Below are 16,161 nucleotides of genomic sequence, written 5' to 3'. Positions count from 1 at the left end.
TTCCTGCTCAACCCTCTCTAGTGAGCCTGAGCTCCAGACTTGTGTATGCAGCTGACATCTCCACCTTGACATCCTATAGTTACCTGAAACTCAGGCTGCCTCACACAGAGTTCATTTTCACCACCCTTACACGTGTACAACCTCCTCCTGTATTCCCTACCTTAATGAACGGTACCACTTTTCACCCAGCTGCCCAAGCTGGAGACCTGAGAGAACTCCTTGATCCCTGCTTCTCTCTTATTTCATTTAATTAAATACCATGTCCTTTTAATTTCGTCTTCTACATGGATCTCAAGTCCACTGACTTTTCTCCATTTCTACCATTCTTGATTAAGCCAGCTTCACTTCTCACCTCAGTGACTATTAACAGCCTCCTACCAGGTTTCCCTGCGTCCTGTCTTGTCCCTTTCTAATGGATTCTCCATGATGTAACCAGAGCAATCTTCCTATAAGATAAATATGATTATGTCATAACTCTGCTTAAAACATTCGAACGGCCTCTACTGTTCTCAGAATAAATGCCAGTCTCTTAGCTTACAAGGGCCTTCATGATCTGGCCTACAGTGCCACCCTAAGCTCACTCTTTGACTCCCTGCATCACCCGACCCTGCCCCTGCCATGTTCTATGCTCCAGCCAGACTGAGCTATGTTATGTTCCTCCAAAGTACCTTATCACTTCCAGGCCTTCGTGCCTGCTTTTCCCTTCACGTAGAGTATCATTCCCAACCGCTTTTCACATTGGTTATTTCCTACACGTGGCCCCTAGATGACCCACAGTCACCTCAAACTCAAAATGCTATAAATCAGACTTATCTTCACCCCGTTCCCTGCCCTCCCCACAGCCTGTTTTGTTTCTTTGGTAACGGCATCACCATTCAGTCCCCCAAGAATGAAGTTTTTGGTGTGCCCTATTTCTCTCATTTCTAAATACAGATCCTCCTCCCTCTACCATGGTCACTGCATTTGCTGGAGTCTTCACTGTTGCTTAGGCCATGCAGCAACCACGTAATCTGTCTCTACCTGTCTTCCCAGCCCCATCCTCTGCCACCCGCTTCAGGCAGCCTTCATGCCTGAGACCTACTGCAGATGATGTTCCCTCAATCTATAATGCCCTCACTCCCCTTGTTAACTTGGTAAATTCCCACTCGTCCTTCAAGATATAGCTGTCACCAAAGCTAAAAGTAATAGACATTTTTGTAGTACCATAAGGACCTTCATGATTCGGCCTTTACCTACCTTTGCAGCTCTATCTTGTACTATCTTCTCCCTTGGGCACTGTGCTCTGGCCATTTTGGCCGTCTCTCAGTTCCTTGAATGAGCCATGAATTCTCTCAACATAGGCCTTTTTCTTAGAAGCAGTTTTTTCTGCCTGAAACATGTCCTCCTCTCTTTATGTGGTTAGTTCCTGCTCATATTTAAGGCCCTAGTTCAAATGTACTCTTTTAGAAGAGCATGCCTTGACCCTCCTGTCTGGCTTGTGCCCCTCCTACATGCTCCTTTCACACAGTGTCTTACTTGCCCTCATAGCAATTACTCTATTATACAAATGTAATTATACACTTATCAGACTATTTGACTGGTGGCTCTCTTCCACAGGCTAAAAAAGTTCTAAGGCTTCGTCACCTAACACTGTGCTTGGCATGATAAATGAGTGATGAATGACAACCCCTACTCTGATCTAAACTGTTAGCCTAAGTGTCCCCTTATCTGTGCTCTCCACCAAACTTGTAGAACTTAATGCAGTTCTGCTTATTTGCTCATGAGTCTGTGGTGCACATCTGTTGTTTCTGTCCTCTTTTAGAAAGAAGCCCCTTGAATTTCTTTCAGGGAACTACCCTTCTCCCATTGCAGACAAGTGGTCAGACTATCAATGGGATGTGCCTTTCCAAAGTGTGGATACTTGACAAAAGCTAGGTTGGTTGGACTCTTTCTCTTGCAAGCTGAGTGACACCAGGGAGAAAAACAGCATGCTGAAGAGATGGAACACTTGCTTCAATCTAGATTCCCGTCACTGCCCTTAATGTGTTTTCTGAAGGCCGGCTGTTTGGCTTTTAATTTGATTCTGTGGGTTCCCATGTCCTTCTGGTAAATTTCTTTTTCTTTTAAGTCAGTCAGGGTCAGTTTCTGTTGCTTACAATAAATAATCCTAACTGTATGTATCTGTATCTCTAGCACCTAATACAGGGTCTGGCATAGTTGGTGCTCCATACATATGCTGAATGAATGGAAGAATGAACGTGACCAAATGACCAAGAGAATCTAGTGAGGAGCCCTAAGACCTGATTCTTTGTCTTCCTCCACCTCTTGCTGCCTCTCCCAGCTACTAGCCCAACCACCTTTTAAGGTGGTGCTTCTCTTGCTCTGGGCATTCTTGGTTCCCAGCCCATCCAGCTGATTACATCGAAGTCACCTGCCTATGGAGAGCCTGCCCTGGCTCTTCTTAGGCACTCTTCCTTAATTTCAGTTTCTGGCTTTTACTTTGGGGTTCCTTTTTGAGGACTCCAAATCTGTCAGGGTAATTTCCTCCTGTCATTTATAAAAGCCTAAAATTTAACCTTCTCCACAAAGACTTCTGGAAGCTCCTGAGTAACACATTACTGCCCCATCTCCAACCCAGCCAGGGATCTTATCTGACAAGCGTTCTATTCTCATATTCATAAGCAGTTACTGAATACGCCACATATTCCTAAGCTGTTACTGCGCACAGTCCCTCACAGAGTTCTCTGACTAGCAGGAAAGTTTAAGTATAATCTTTAGGAAATATAAACCAGAACAGAAAGCGATCAGGAAGTCACAGGCATAATGCTCTGGAGATACAGCAGCAGAGCTTCTTACTGTTGGGTTTGGGCAAGGTTGCAGATCCCAGAGCATCTCACTGTATACAAATGTGTTCTTGAAGTAGCATGTGAGTTCAGCTTATACAATGGAAATGCTATTTTGCGTGTACCAACTCGACAGGGACAATTCATCTCTGGGGAAGCTGGCAGTAAAGCCCAGGTCTCACCGGCAGTCCACTCACCCTAAATCTGTAATAAGAAAGACCCTGGATACACAAAAACAAACTCAAAATGGATTAAAGACCTAAATGTAAGACCAGACACTATTAAAACACTTAGAGGAAAACATAGGCAGAACACTCTTTGACATAAACCACAGCAACATCTTTTTAAACCACCTCCTAGCGTAATGAAAATTAAAACAAAAATAAACAAATGGGGGACAATCCTGCAGCCTGTGGAACGAAAACCACATTCACAGATAGACAAAATGAAAAGGCAGAGGACTATGTACCAGATGAAGGAACAAGATAAAACCCCAGAAAAACAACTAAATGAAGTGGAGATAGGCAACCTCCCAAAAAAAGAATTCAGAAAAATGATAATGAAGATGATCCAGGACCTCAGAAAAAGAATGGAGGCAAAAATCGAGAAGATGCAAGAAATGTTTAACAAAGACCTAGAAGAACTAAAGAACAAACACCTAGAAGAATTAAAGAACAAACAAACAGAGATGAACGATACAATCACTGAAATGAAAACTACACTAGAAGGAATCAATAGCAGAATAACTGAGGCAGAAAAACGGATAAGTGATCTGAAAGACAGAATGGTGGAATTCACTGCCGTGGAACAGAAAAAAGAAAAAGGAATGAAAAGAAATGAAGACAGCCTAAGAGACCTCTGGGACAACATTAAATGCAACAACATTCACATTTTAGGGGTACCAGAAGGAGAAGAGAGAGAGAGAAAGGACCCAAGAAAATATCACAGACATTCTAGTCGAAAACTTCCCTAACATGGGAAAGGAAATAGCCACCCAAGTCCAGGAAGTGCAGAGAGTCCCAGGCAGGATAAACCCAAGGAGAAACACGCCAAGACACATAATAATCAAATTGACAAAAGTTAAAGACAAAGAAAAATTATTGAAAGCAACAAGGGAAAAATGACAAATAACATATAAGGGAACTCCCATAAGGTTAACAGCTGATTTTTCAGCAGAAACTCTAAAAGCCAGAAGGGAGTGGCACGATATATTTAAAGTGATAAAAGGGAAGAAACTACAACCAAGATTACTCTACCTGGCAAGGATCTCATTCAGATTCAACAGAGAAATCAAAAGCTTTACAGACAAGCAAAAGCTAAGAGAATTCAGCACCACCAAACCAGCTCTACAACAAATGCTAAAGGAACTTCTCTAAGTGGGAAACACAAGAGAAGAAAAGGACCTACAAAAACAAACCCAAAACAATTAAGAAAATGGTAATAGGAACATACATGTCAATAATTACCTTAATTATGAATGGATTAAATGCTCCAACCAAAAGACACAAGCTCACTGAATGGATACAAAAACAAGACCCATCGATATGCTGTCTTCAAGAGACCCACTTCAGACATAGGGATACGTACAGACTGAAAGTGAGGGGATGGAAAAAGATATTCCATGCAAATGGAAATCAAAAGAAAGCTGGAGTAGCAATACTCATATCAGATAAAATAGACTTTCAAATAAAGAATGTTACAAGAGACAAGGAAGGACACTACATAATGATCAAGGGATCAATCCAAGAAGATATAACAATTATAAATATATATGCACCCAACATAGGAGCACCTCAATCCATAAGGCAAATGCTAATAGCTATAAAAGAGGAAATCGACAGTAACACAATAATAGTGGGGGGCTTTAACACCTCACACCAATGGACAGATAATCCAGACAGAAAATTAATAAGGAAATGCAAGCTTTAAATGACACAATAGACCAGACATATTTAATTGATATTTATAGGACATTCCATCTGAAAACAGCAGATTACACTTTCTTCTCAAGTGCACACAGAACCTTCTCCAGGATAGATCACATCTTGGGTCACAAATCAAGCCTCAGTAAATTTAAGAAAATTGGAATCATATGAAGCATCTTTTCTGACCACGACGCTATGAGATTAGAAATAAATTACAGGGAAATAAACGTAAAAAACCCAAACACATGGAGGCTAAACAATACGTTACTAAATAATGAAGAGATCACTGAAGAAATCAAAGAGGAAATCAAAAATTACCTAGAGGAAAATGACAACGAAAACACAAGTATCCAAAACCTATGGGATGCAGCAAAAGCAGTTCTAAGAGGGAAGTTTATAGAAATATAATCCTGCCTCAAGAAACAAGAAAAATCTCAAATAAACAATCTAACCTTACACCTAAAGGAACTAGAGTAAGAAGAACCAACAAAACCCAAAGTTAGTAGGAGGAAAGAAATCATAAAGATCAGAGCAGAAATAAATGAAATAGAAACAAAGAAAACAATAGCAAAGATCAATAAAACTAAAAGCTGTTTCTTTGAGAAGATAAACAAAATTGATAAACCTTTAGCCAAATTCATCAAGAAAAAGAGGAAGAGGACTCAAATCAATAAAATTGGAAATGAAAAAGGAGAAGTTACAACGGACACTGCAGAAATACAAAGCATCATAAGAGACTACTTACTACAAGCAACTCTATGCCAATAAAATGGACAACCTGGAAGAAATGGACATGGACTTCCCTGGTGGCGCAGTGGTTAAGAATCTGCCTGCCAATGCAGGGAACACAGGTTCGAGCCCTGGTCTGGGATGATCCCACATGCTGCGGAGCAGCTAAGCCCGTGCGCCACAACTACTGAAGCCCGCACTCCACAGCTACTGAAGCCTGCACGCCTAGAGCCTGAGCTCCGCAACAAGAGAAGCCACTGCAGTGAGAAGTGCGCGCACCGCAACGGAGAGTAGCCCCCACTCACCGCAACTAGAGAAAGCCTGCACGCAGCAACGAAGACCCAACTCAGCCAAAAAAAAAAAAGGAAATGGACAAATTCTTAGAAAGGTATAACCTTCCAAGACTGAACCAGGAAGAGATAGAAAATATGAACAGACCAATCACAAGCACTGAAATTGAAACTGTGATTAAAAATCTTCCAACAAACAAAAGTCCAGGACCTGATGGCTTCACAGGTGAATTCTATCAAACATTTAGAGAAGAGCTAACACCCATCCTTCTCAAACTCTTCCAAAAAATTGCAGAGGGAGGAACACTCCCAAACCCATTCTACGAGGCCACCATCACCCTGATACCAAAACCAGACAAAGATACTACAAAAAAAGAAAACTACAGACAATATCACTGATGAATATAGATGCAAACATCCTCAACAGAATACTAGCAAACAGAATCCAACAACACATTGAAAGGATCATACACCATGATCGAGTGGGATTTATCCCAGGGATGCAAGGATTCTTCAACATATGCAAATCAATCAATGTGATACACCATATTAACAAATTGAAGAATAAACATTATATGATCAGCTCAATAGATGCAGAAAAAGCTTTTGACAAAATTCAACACCCATTTATGGACAACTGATGGGAACATGCTGTACAGCACAGGGAAGTCACCTAGTGCACTGTGGTAACCTAAATGAGAGGGAAATCCAAAAGGGAGGGGATATCTGTATGTGTACGGCTGATACATTTTGTTGTGCAGTGGAGGCTAACACAACATCGTAAAGCAACCATACTCCAAAAATTAACTAAAACAAAACAAACAAACAAAAAAGATCCTGGGACTCTCAAGTCACCAGGCACGCTGTGCACTGACGTATATGTACAGCTCTCTCCTGGCACCTGAAGGTACTCTCCCCCCAGGTGTCAGAGCAGCAAGATCACAGCTGCACAGTGAAGGGGAGATGCTTAGTCTGGTGGTTTAGGCTCCCTGCCTCAGCCAGGCTGGAAAGGCCTGACCAAGGAGCACATGTGTGTCCCTTGCCTGGCTCAAGGTGGGAAGCGGCATCCACGACGCAAATCTCTGCTCTTCTCCACACCTGTACCACGCCAGACCTGTGAATGCATAAAGTGCCTGTTCAGATGCTGACTGTCTTTGAAACTAACCATTAACTCTTCCACTGGCATTTCAAAGGAAGAAGTTGGTGTTCTGAACTCATAGAAACTCCTGGAAGGTTCAGAAACTGGACATAAACAAAAGGAGGCCATGCACTAAAGTGTGTACGCACCTAATAATGTCTCTGTATCAGGCAAAATTAACAGAATTCCAAGGAGAAATATACAATGGGTCTCCTGTCATTATAACAGGAACCTTATAGACCACTGAAGAATCAGGCTCACAGAATCAGCTGAGAAATCAGAAGATTTGAACAGAACAGTGAATAAATTTTGAACTCGCTGATACACACAGAATGTGGAGAATGCACATTCTTTTCAAGCATATTTGGAACCTTTATGAAAACTGACCACCTGAGAGGCATCAACCCTGAGATAAAAACTAACACACATTGAAACAAGCTCAAGTTTTTAACTTAAAAACTTAAAAATATTTATTTTTATATTATAGCAATTCAACATTTAATACATTCCACAACACTTTGTATTTCATTTTGCTCATCATGATTCTATAATGTAAAGAAAAATTTAAATGTTTTCACAATGCCCTGATTAAACAACCCTGAGTCCCCTCCTTTTATCTTAGCAAGGTGTACAAGTGTTATCACTTTCTACTTATGCTCTCATGTTTAAACAGCTGGGGGTACTGACTCCACAGTGATATCCTATTCTAGGATGAAGGGGGAGCTCCCCGAGAGAAAGTGTCCTACTCCAGCTCCACTCTTAGGCCACTGAGCCATGAAATGGACTTTCAGGGAATATAGGTGCACATCATGAACCAATTGTGCGACTGGCCCTTTCAGTCCCCAGTGACCCACCTCCTTTGATCATTGTAAATTCCCATGGGCTGTCACTGTGCTTTGCACAAAGCAGATGCCTATGAAATAACTGCTGCCGATGACAACAATGAATATTTCCCAGGAAGGCCAGTTTGAGAAACATTATTGAAGTAGATAAAGTTTAGTATATGGGAAAAAACATGGACTTTATTTTTATTCTATCAGGAAATTGCAGTGCTTCATATTAGAACGCACAAAAGCCAGAAAATCAGGATAGGCCATTAGGCAAGAAAACTCCAAGCATGTAAAAGAAGCTCTGCTTCTTTAAAGGGGTCTTTGGCTCCAACCTCTGAGATATGATGAATTGCTAAGTGCAAAGGGCATAGGGATAAATGGAATGAGGACCTATCCTAACCAAAATAGATCCCTCTTTTCTAAAGAAAAGGCACTGTACAACCTCGAATAAAAGTCATGGGCTATATTAAACATAAGTAATATATATCCTGGCTTGGGTTGGAGGAAGCTGGCAACAGTTGCAAACGGACACGCCGGACAAAGGGAAGAACTGAGGGAACTACTATTTATTGAGCATCTACTGGGAATTTATGCTGCTCTCAGTACTTTCACCTATACTCTCAGTTTAACCCTTACAACCCTTATGAGGTGGGTATTTTCTCCATTTTACAGAGGAGGAAACAGAGTCTTAGAGAGGGGAAATAATGTGTTCAAGATCCCCAGCCAGCACATGGACCAGCTGGGTGCGGTCGAACCAACCCAGGTCTGGCTCTGCAGCTTCTTTTCTTTACGTTACTCTACACTGACTCTCAGAGGAAAACAAGGAAAGCAGACCCCCTCATATTAGCAGAGCTGCCATGAGAGCAATTATCTACCCTTACCTCCCACCCCCTGCCCCAGGGTGGTGTCAAAAGGCCTAGCCATGCCCACACATGAACCATGGGAGTCCACAGAGACCCAAGAGCGGCTGGCCAAAGTGCAAACAGCTCCCACATCATCTTGAGTCAGGAAAATAAATTATAACATAGGATCAGTTAATCAAAGACAAACTAAAATAGGAAAAGCAGTATTATAAAATAAACACAGAAAAATTCACTGACCTGGACTAAATTAACTGACCCAGTAAAATAACATAGAAGTTCACAAACTGAAATCCAGTCTCAAATGGGTGTACATTGGTGTGGGGGGAGGAGAGAGGCCTAGCGAGGAGGTCCTGATAAGACAAGGTGCCCTGGCAGTATGCGCCCTCCACCCAAGCGCAGCACAGCTGTGACGGTACTCGGGGCCAATGGAGTGTCGAACTTCCGTTGGTAGGTAGAAGCCCCATCCCAATGCAAGCAAAGAGGTCATGCACCATTCCCCTTCTATCCTGGGAAGAAAAGAAGATGTCTAGAGCTGGGCATATAGTAAATTCAGTTCTATTCATGATATCAAGTATGCCCAGACCATGCCAGGGTATCTTGTGTTAAGGTGCAGGTTTATGAGGGACAGCATGTCAAAAGAGCAGCCAGGACAGGACACAGAAAAAATGGCTCACTCTGCAGTTTGTATCTGAACCTTCATGGAGCTTACCACCTAGTAGGGTAGATACATAAAAATAACCACTAAGCACAGACACAGTCCTTCTCTCCAAACAAAAGTAATTTTATTTTTCCCAGTTGTAGGAATAACACAAGCTTACCGCAAAAATCCAAATGTAAAAAACTTAAAAAGAATGAAGTAAGAACCATTCAAAACTCCCATCATCTAAAGTTAATTGCCGCAAATATTTTGGTATCTTCCCAGAAATCTCTTTCCACAAATATATGTGTGAATGTGCATATATAATTGTACTTACCTGTGGCCTCAATATACATGCTGTTTGTTCCTGTTTTGTTCACTCAATAATACTCTAGACATCTTCTATGTCAATAAAAATAAAATTGCATCATCATTTCTAATGGCTGCACAGTATTCCACTGTATAAACGTGCCATTATTTATGTAATCCTTAAGCATCCATTAAGTGATGGACATTATTGTTTCTATTTTTCTATTCTTCATTCAATAAATATTTACTGAGCACCTATTATGTGCCAGGTACTGTTCCAAGTTCCAGGGACACAGTGATGAACAAATTAGGCAAGGTCCCTGGCTACATGAAGCCTACATTTTAGTGTGTGGGGGGACCAATTAAATAAGATAAACAAGCACATAATTTGAAGGAAGGTAAATAAGCGGATAATTTGAAGGAAGGATGAGTGCTAAGAAGAAATAAAGACATACCTGCTTAGAGAAGGGCTGGGAGTCAAAAGAGAGTAGACTACTTTAGAAAAAGTGTTCTGGGAAGGCCTTCTTGCAGAGATGACATTTGAACAGAGACCTAAGACAGTCGTGCAAAGCGAAAGGTACAAAGTACAAAGGCCCTGGGGCAGGAAGGGACCTGGCATATTCATGGAATGGCAGGAGCGCCAATGTGGCGTGAGGGCAGCGAGGGGCAAATGAAGTAAAGTGAACGTGTTGAGATAATTAGACAGAAATTGGCATAGGAGCCAGCAAGTAGGGCCCTGTAGGTCATGGAGTTTGAACCTGGAGTGATTTCAGTGGGAACAAGACATGATCTGATTTACATTTTTAAAAGATGACTCTGACTACAACATGGAGAATGGACCACTGGGAGGCAATCAATGAGCACAGAGAGACCAGTTAGGAGATGTTTGCTTGTCTAGTGGGGAAAAGATGGTGCCTTGGACAGTGATGCTAGAAAGAAGTGGTTGAACAAGGACATACCATGAAGACAGAAAATGTAGGAAAGGGTGAGGAAGAGGAACAATTATGGTGATTACTAGGTTTGTGGCTTGAACAGTCTGGTAGGTGGGAAAGAAAATATGGGAGAGAAGTTTCGGCATACAGATCCTGCATGTTTCATTAGATATATACATAATTATTTCATTTGGGGGGAGGGCTACTAAATTTTTTTTAATTTTAATTGTTCCTTGCTAATATACAGAAATACAATTAATTTTTTGCATTTTGACTTTGCATTATTTTATCTTACTAAACTCAGTTATTTGTTCTAGGTGTTTTTAAAAATATTTAGATTCCTTGGGATTTTTCTATGTAGGTAATCATGTCACCTATGAAGACGGTTAGTTCTATTTCTTCCTTTCCCGTCTGTATTATTTTTATTTCTTTTTCTTCTTACTGCACTGGCTAGGACTTTCAGGAGTGGTTCTTGATCTTAGGGGCAGAGCAGTCTTTTACCATTAAGTATGATGTTTGCTGTAGGTTTTTTGTAGATGCCCTATATCAGATTGAAAAAGTCCCCTTCTAAGTTTGCTGAAAATTTTTATCATGAGTAGATGCTGAATTTTATCAAATGCTTTATCAATTGACATGACCATGTAGTTTTTCTTCTTTAGACAGTTAATAGGGTAGATTACACTGATTGATTTTTGAATGTTGAACCAGCCTTCCATTCCCAGAATAAAGCCTACTTGGGCACCAAGTTTGGGAAGTTTAAGCCATTATTTTTTCAAACATTTCTTCTGTACCGCACTCTTTCTCTCCTTCTGGGACTCCAATGACACAGATAGTAAACCTTCCAGTATTGTCCCATAACCCACTGAGACTTCATTCAGCTTCTTTAATCTTTTCTCTTCGTTGTTCAGATTGGATAGTTTCTATTGCTTTATTTTCGAGTTTACTGATTCTTTCCTCTGTCATCTCCATTTTGTGATTGAGCCCATGCAGCAGAGTTTTTTAATTTTCCATTATCTTGTCTTTTTTCTTGTATCTCCATTTGGTTTATATATACATATTTGGTTCATGGGGTTATTTTTTTGGCTAACACTTTCTATCTTTCCATTCATGTCAACAATGTTTACCCTTACTTTTGGGGGCATTTTTTTTTTTAACAGTTTACTTACTAGATTACCAGTTTGTTATGAAAGGATTCAACTCAGCAACAGCCAGATGGAAGAGGTGGGGAAAGGGGGCCAGGAGCTTTTTTATAAAAGCTACTTTAAAGTCTGTCAGATTATTACAACATCTGTGTCATCTCAGCATCGGCATCTATTTATTTATTTATTTATTTATTTATTTATTTATGGCTGTGTTGGGTCCTCATTGCTGCACACGAGCTTTCTCTAGTTATGGCAAGCAGGGATTACTCTTCATTGCGGTGCACAGGCTTCTCATTGCGGTGGCTTCTCTCGTTGCAAAGCACAGGCTCTAGGTGCGTGGGCTTCAGTAGCTGTGACACGTGAGCTCAGTAGTTGTGGCTTGGGGGCTCTAGAGTGCAGGCTCAGTAGTTGTGATGCACGGGATTAGTTGTTCTATGGCATGTGGGATCTTCCTGGACCAGGGCTCAAACCCGTGTCCCCTGCACTAGCAGGCGGATTCTTAACCACTGTGCCACCAAGGAAGCCCTGGCATCGGCATCTTCTGATTGCCTCTCCCAGGCAAGTTGAGATTTTCCTAGTTCTTCATGTGATAATTAATTTTAGATTGTATCCTCTATATTTTGAATATTATGTCATGAAACTTTAGGTCTTATTTAAATTCAGTGGAGAATGTTGATATTTTTGTTTTACCAGACAATCAAGCAGGTTGGATTTAGTTGGCAAGTTCTGACCAGCCTTCTTCTGAATTGTGGTTTCAATGCCAGTTCCATTTTCAAAGCCTGTTCAGGTGTGTACCACCAAGTGTCCAGTCTGGGACTCAGGTGGTGGTCTACCCCTTAGTTCAGTTCTCAAAGTCTTTGGTGTGTTGGTTAGAATCAGATGCACATGTGCACAGCTCAGGGCTAGCCCTGAAGTTCATACACAACTTTATGGAGTCGTTTTCCTGAGCTCCTTCCTCTCTGCTCTCCTTGTACTTTCCAGTTCATTGGTTCTCCCCTTTTTGGTTCTCTGGCCAGAAATCTGGGGTTTTAGTTACACTTTCTGCCACACATTTCCTGAACTGTACCCAAATCTGGGACCAAGCAGCAGGAAGGCAGAGAGAGAAAAAAGCAACTGGATCTCACCCCACCCCCTTGGGATTACAGAGAGGAAGATTTGATCAAAGAAGATTTCCCTTTCTCAGTTTTAGGTGCTTGAAGGCCCCACTTCTGCTACTGGGCACTGCCACCACCACCACCGAGGGGACTGCTGGGGGAGTAGGGCATGAGAAAACAGAGAAAAACAACCCTCGGGATTTCCCATCCCTGTCTGAGCCTTAGAGCCCCTTTCCCAACCAGACTCTAGCCATAACTACAGGTCTTCTGGAATTCTCTCCATTTGTGCCCTTATGTCCACTCTGTTTGTGCCCGGATTTTGGGCTGTCTCGAGTCCAGGACATGGGATACCAGAGGAAAAATGAGAAATTCACTGCCAGGGTGGCAGTACTTCTAATTCTAGTTTTTCCCCCAATTTGTCTACTACTATTTATATTTCAGAGTCTTCAAATAGCTGCTAAATGCATTCTGTCCAGGCCTTTAGCTGCATTCAATGACAGAGATAGATTCTTACACATGTATCTTATACATATATCCTGGTATATATATGTATAAGTATCTATTTATGCAGGGAATATACCTAGGGGAGGAAATGCCAGGTCATGGGTATGTATATATTCAAATTTAGCTAGACACTACCATAGTTTTTTTCCAAAGTGGTTGTAATCAACTTACTCACTGACCAGTAGAGACTCAAAGTTTCCACCATATCACTTCCTCACCAACCTTGGAATATCAAGCTTCTCAAGCTTTCCTATTTTGGTAGATGTGCAGTGGTATCTCACTGAAATGCTAATTTGCATTTCCCTAGGTAGTAATACAATCGAACACCTTTTCATAGGGTTATTGGCCATTTGGATTCCTCTTTTGTGAAGTGCCTGTTGGGGTCCTTTGCCTTTTTCTATACTGGGTTATTTCTTTACTCACATTGATTTTTGTAGTTCTTTATTCTGGAAGCAAGCCCTTTGTTGGCTATTTGTGTTACAGATGTCTTTTTTCACTCCGCCTTTTCACTCTCTTAATGGTACCTTTTGATTAACAGAAGTTCTACTTTAATGTAATAAAATTGATCAGTTTTTTCCTATGTGAATGGATGCAACTTTGCATCTACTTAAAAACTCTTTCTAAAGGTCCATTCTGTCTTAAAGCAGCCTTTCCCATCTCAGCATTTCAATGCGGACACCTCAAGCATCAAAGTATGAGACAGCAAGATGACAAGGCAGACAGTGCAGGCTCTAGGGGTGGACAGATATGAGTGGCCCTGGACAGGCTACTTCAAGTCTTTGAGAATTAAGTTTCTTTATAATTAAAGATGTACTATCCATCTTGCAAGATGTGTGTAAAGCACTTAGCATAGTGTTGGCACACAGTAGGCCTTCAGCAAACAGTAGCAGCTGCGATCATATTCTCTGATCATCCTTCCCCTTGTCCACATTGCTACAGTGGCCTGAACCTCATTGCTGCTTTGTGAAACATTAATCTATTGCAGTTAAGGACAGCAAAATGGGTTAATTGCCCTCAACAGGCCAGCAAAGTCTCCCTGTTACTCACAGGCGGCACCTAAGGTACGAGAACCACCGTCTTCAGCTAAAAATTAAGACCTGATACATAGCGATGCTCTCCTCACGAGGTGAAGTCATTCTGGGGCTCCCACAGGGACACAATGGCGGCAAGCTGAAGAATCAAAGTATCTGCTCTTTCTGTTCACTGCCAACAGCACAGTGGTGTGGGGCAGGCAGACTGCCTCAGACAAGGGAAAGCTGAACTCCACTGAGCCTGGGTGATTTGTGTCAAAGCAGCGGGTGTGCCGATTTGTGTGTCCTGCACTGTTGACACAGGGAAGAGCAGGAGTACGTCGGCACATGTGCACGGTACAGTGCCCGTCCTGGAGGAGGTGTATATTTGAGTATACAGGGTGTGCATGTGAACACGCAACAGGGTGTATGTCCCTAGGAAGCTGTGATACTCTCACCAGCCTGGCATGCTGCTGGAGAGCCCTGATGGTTAGCTACTCCAGCGTGCCCAGAGCTTGGGGTCTCTCAACGCCCTCTGCCCCACTCTCTGAGACAGGATATGTGCACAGGAAACAGACACCTTTTCTATTACGCTGGACCACCCTGAATAAGCAAGGAGCATCAGCTGCAAACTCTGTGGTGCACAGTTCTAAAGCAACTGGAGAAATTCTTCTGGATGTTGTATCCCACTGCTGCCTCCTAGACAGTGGGTCCCTAGAAATGCTTCTTGAGATTTTCCCACAATACTGAGATATTCCACTGCCCTCCCCAGACACCCCCTCCCCCACCTCATTAGGCTGCACTTCAAATGTGGCCAGTGCTGAATGCTGAAAGGATGATAGAAGGGAAGGGAGTGGTACCTGAGCCTAGTGTTTGTCCAGCGGAGTCAAAGGAAAGAACCACTGAATCTGCAACACAAGAGGACAAGTTCATTTCTTTCTCTTTCTTACAGTAAAAACAAAACAAAACAAAAACAAAAAAACAAGTTCCCACTGGCTTTGCCCAAACCCTCTCCCAAGGAAAAATCAACTGGACTGGAACTCAGCTGCACAGACAGCCTCCATTGGTCCGTCTCACCCATCCACTGGGCCAGGAGGTCCTGCCGAGCCCAGCCCAAGCCTCGTGCCACTGGGAGGAACATCTCAGGGCAGAGATATGCCCCAAATTCTTCAGAGGCATTTCCTGCCAAATTAAGGGACACATTTACTTCTTTTTGCTTCTCATAGTGAAAATAAAATTAAAACAAAGCAAAAGAAAACTTCCCTCCTGCATCTGGTTGAAGGCACTAACATTTCCCTTTGACTTGTTTTCTTTTCCTATTCATATACTCAATGTTTATTATTTCTTCCCCCCAAAGGCATAAAGTGACTTACAGGAATTTACAGTACACACTGGAATTTTAAAAATGAAGAAGTCAAAGGAAGGAAAAATATTATATAGTCAGGGGAATGTTAGTGCACAAAATGCATGCCATGAGGACCTAAACAAACGCTACAGGTAGAATCAAAGAGGCCTGAGCTCCCAAACAGCTAAAGAAAATGAGAAAATAAACAAGATTGAGTGCTCACAATACATACATTCATTCATTTATTCAACTGTTCAGTAAATATTTATTGGGCATCTACTATGTGCAAGATACTATACTATGGCTTTGCGATCCAGATGCAAACAAAAAAACAGCATGGTCTCTACGCTCACGGATCTGTCATCAGTCTAAGAGAAAAAAAGTTACCCAACAAGTTATTCAACTAAAAACTGATTAAGTAAAAAAGAAAAGAGGGCTTCCCTGGTGGCGCAGTGGTTGAGAGTCTGCCTGCCGATGCAGGGGACGCGGGTTCGTGTCCCGGTCCGGGAAGATCCCACGTGCTGCGGAGCGGCTGGGCCCGTGAGCCATGGCCGCTGAGCCTGCGTGTCCGGAGACTGTGCTCCGCAACGG

The 16,161-nt window shown here is 42.0% G+C and overlaps 1 protein-coding gene across 11 annotated transcripts in view; it reads right to left on the bottom strand.

The window, feature by feature from the left end:
* The window catches only part of ST3GAL3 (ST3 beta-galactoside alpha-2,3-sialyltransferase 3), a 206,207-nt gene that overhangs the window by 114,777 nt on the left and 75,269 nt on the right, over positions 1-16,161 (bottom strand). For 4 of the 11 annotated variants that reach the window (XM_007468248.1, XM_007468250.1, XM_007468252.1 and 1 more), the window contains exon 2: positions 15,086-15,133. The exons of 6 other annotated variants lie outside the window; for them this stretch is intronic. In XM_007468248.1, the coding sequence (XP_007468310.1) occupies positions 15,086-15,133 (48 nt within the window). Of the gene's footprint in view, positions 1-15,085; positions 15,142-16,161 lie in introns of all 11 variants that reach the window. One more of the 11 variants, XM_007468247.1, reaches the window with a different exon arrangement.

Source organism: Lipotes vexillifer, unplaced genomic scaffold (genome assembly GCF_000442215.2).
Source record: "Lipotes vexillifer unplaced genomic scaffold, Lipotes_vexillifer_v1.1 scaffold661, whole genome shotgun sequence".
Lineage (NCBI taxonomy): Eukaryota > Metazoa > Chordata > Mammalia > Artiodactyla > Lipotidae > Lipotes > Lipotes vexillifer.
This window is presented reverse-complemented; position numbering and strand designations above follow the sequence as displayed.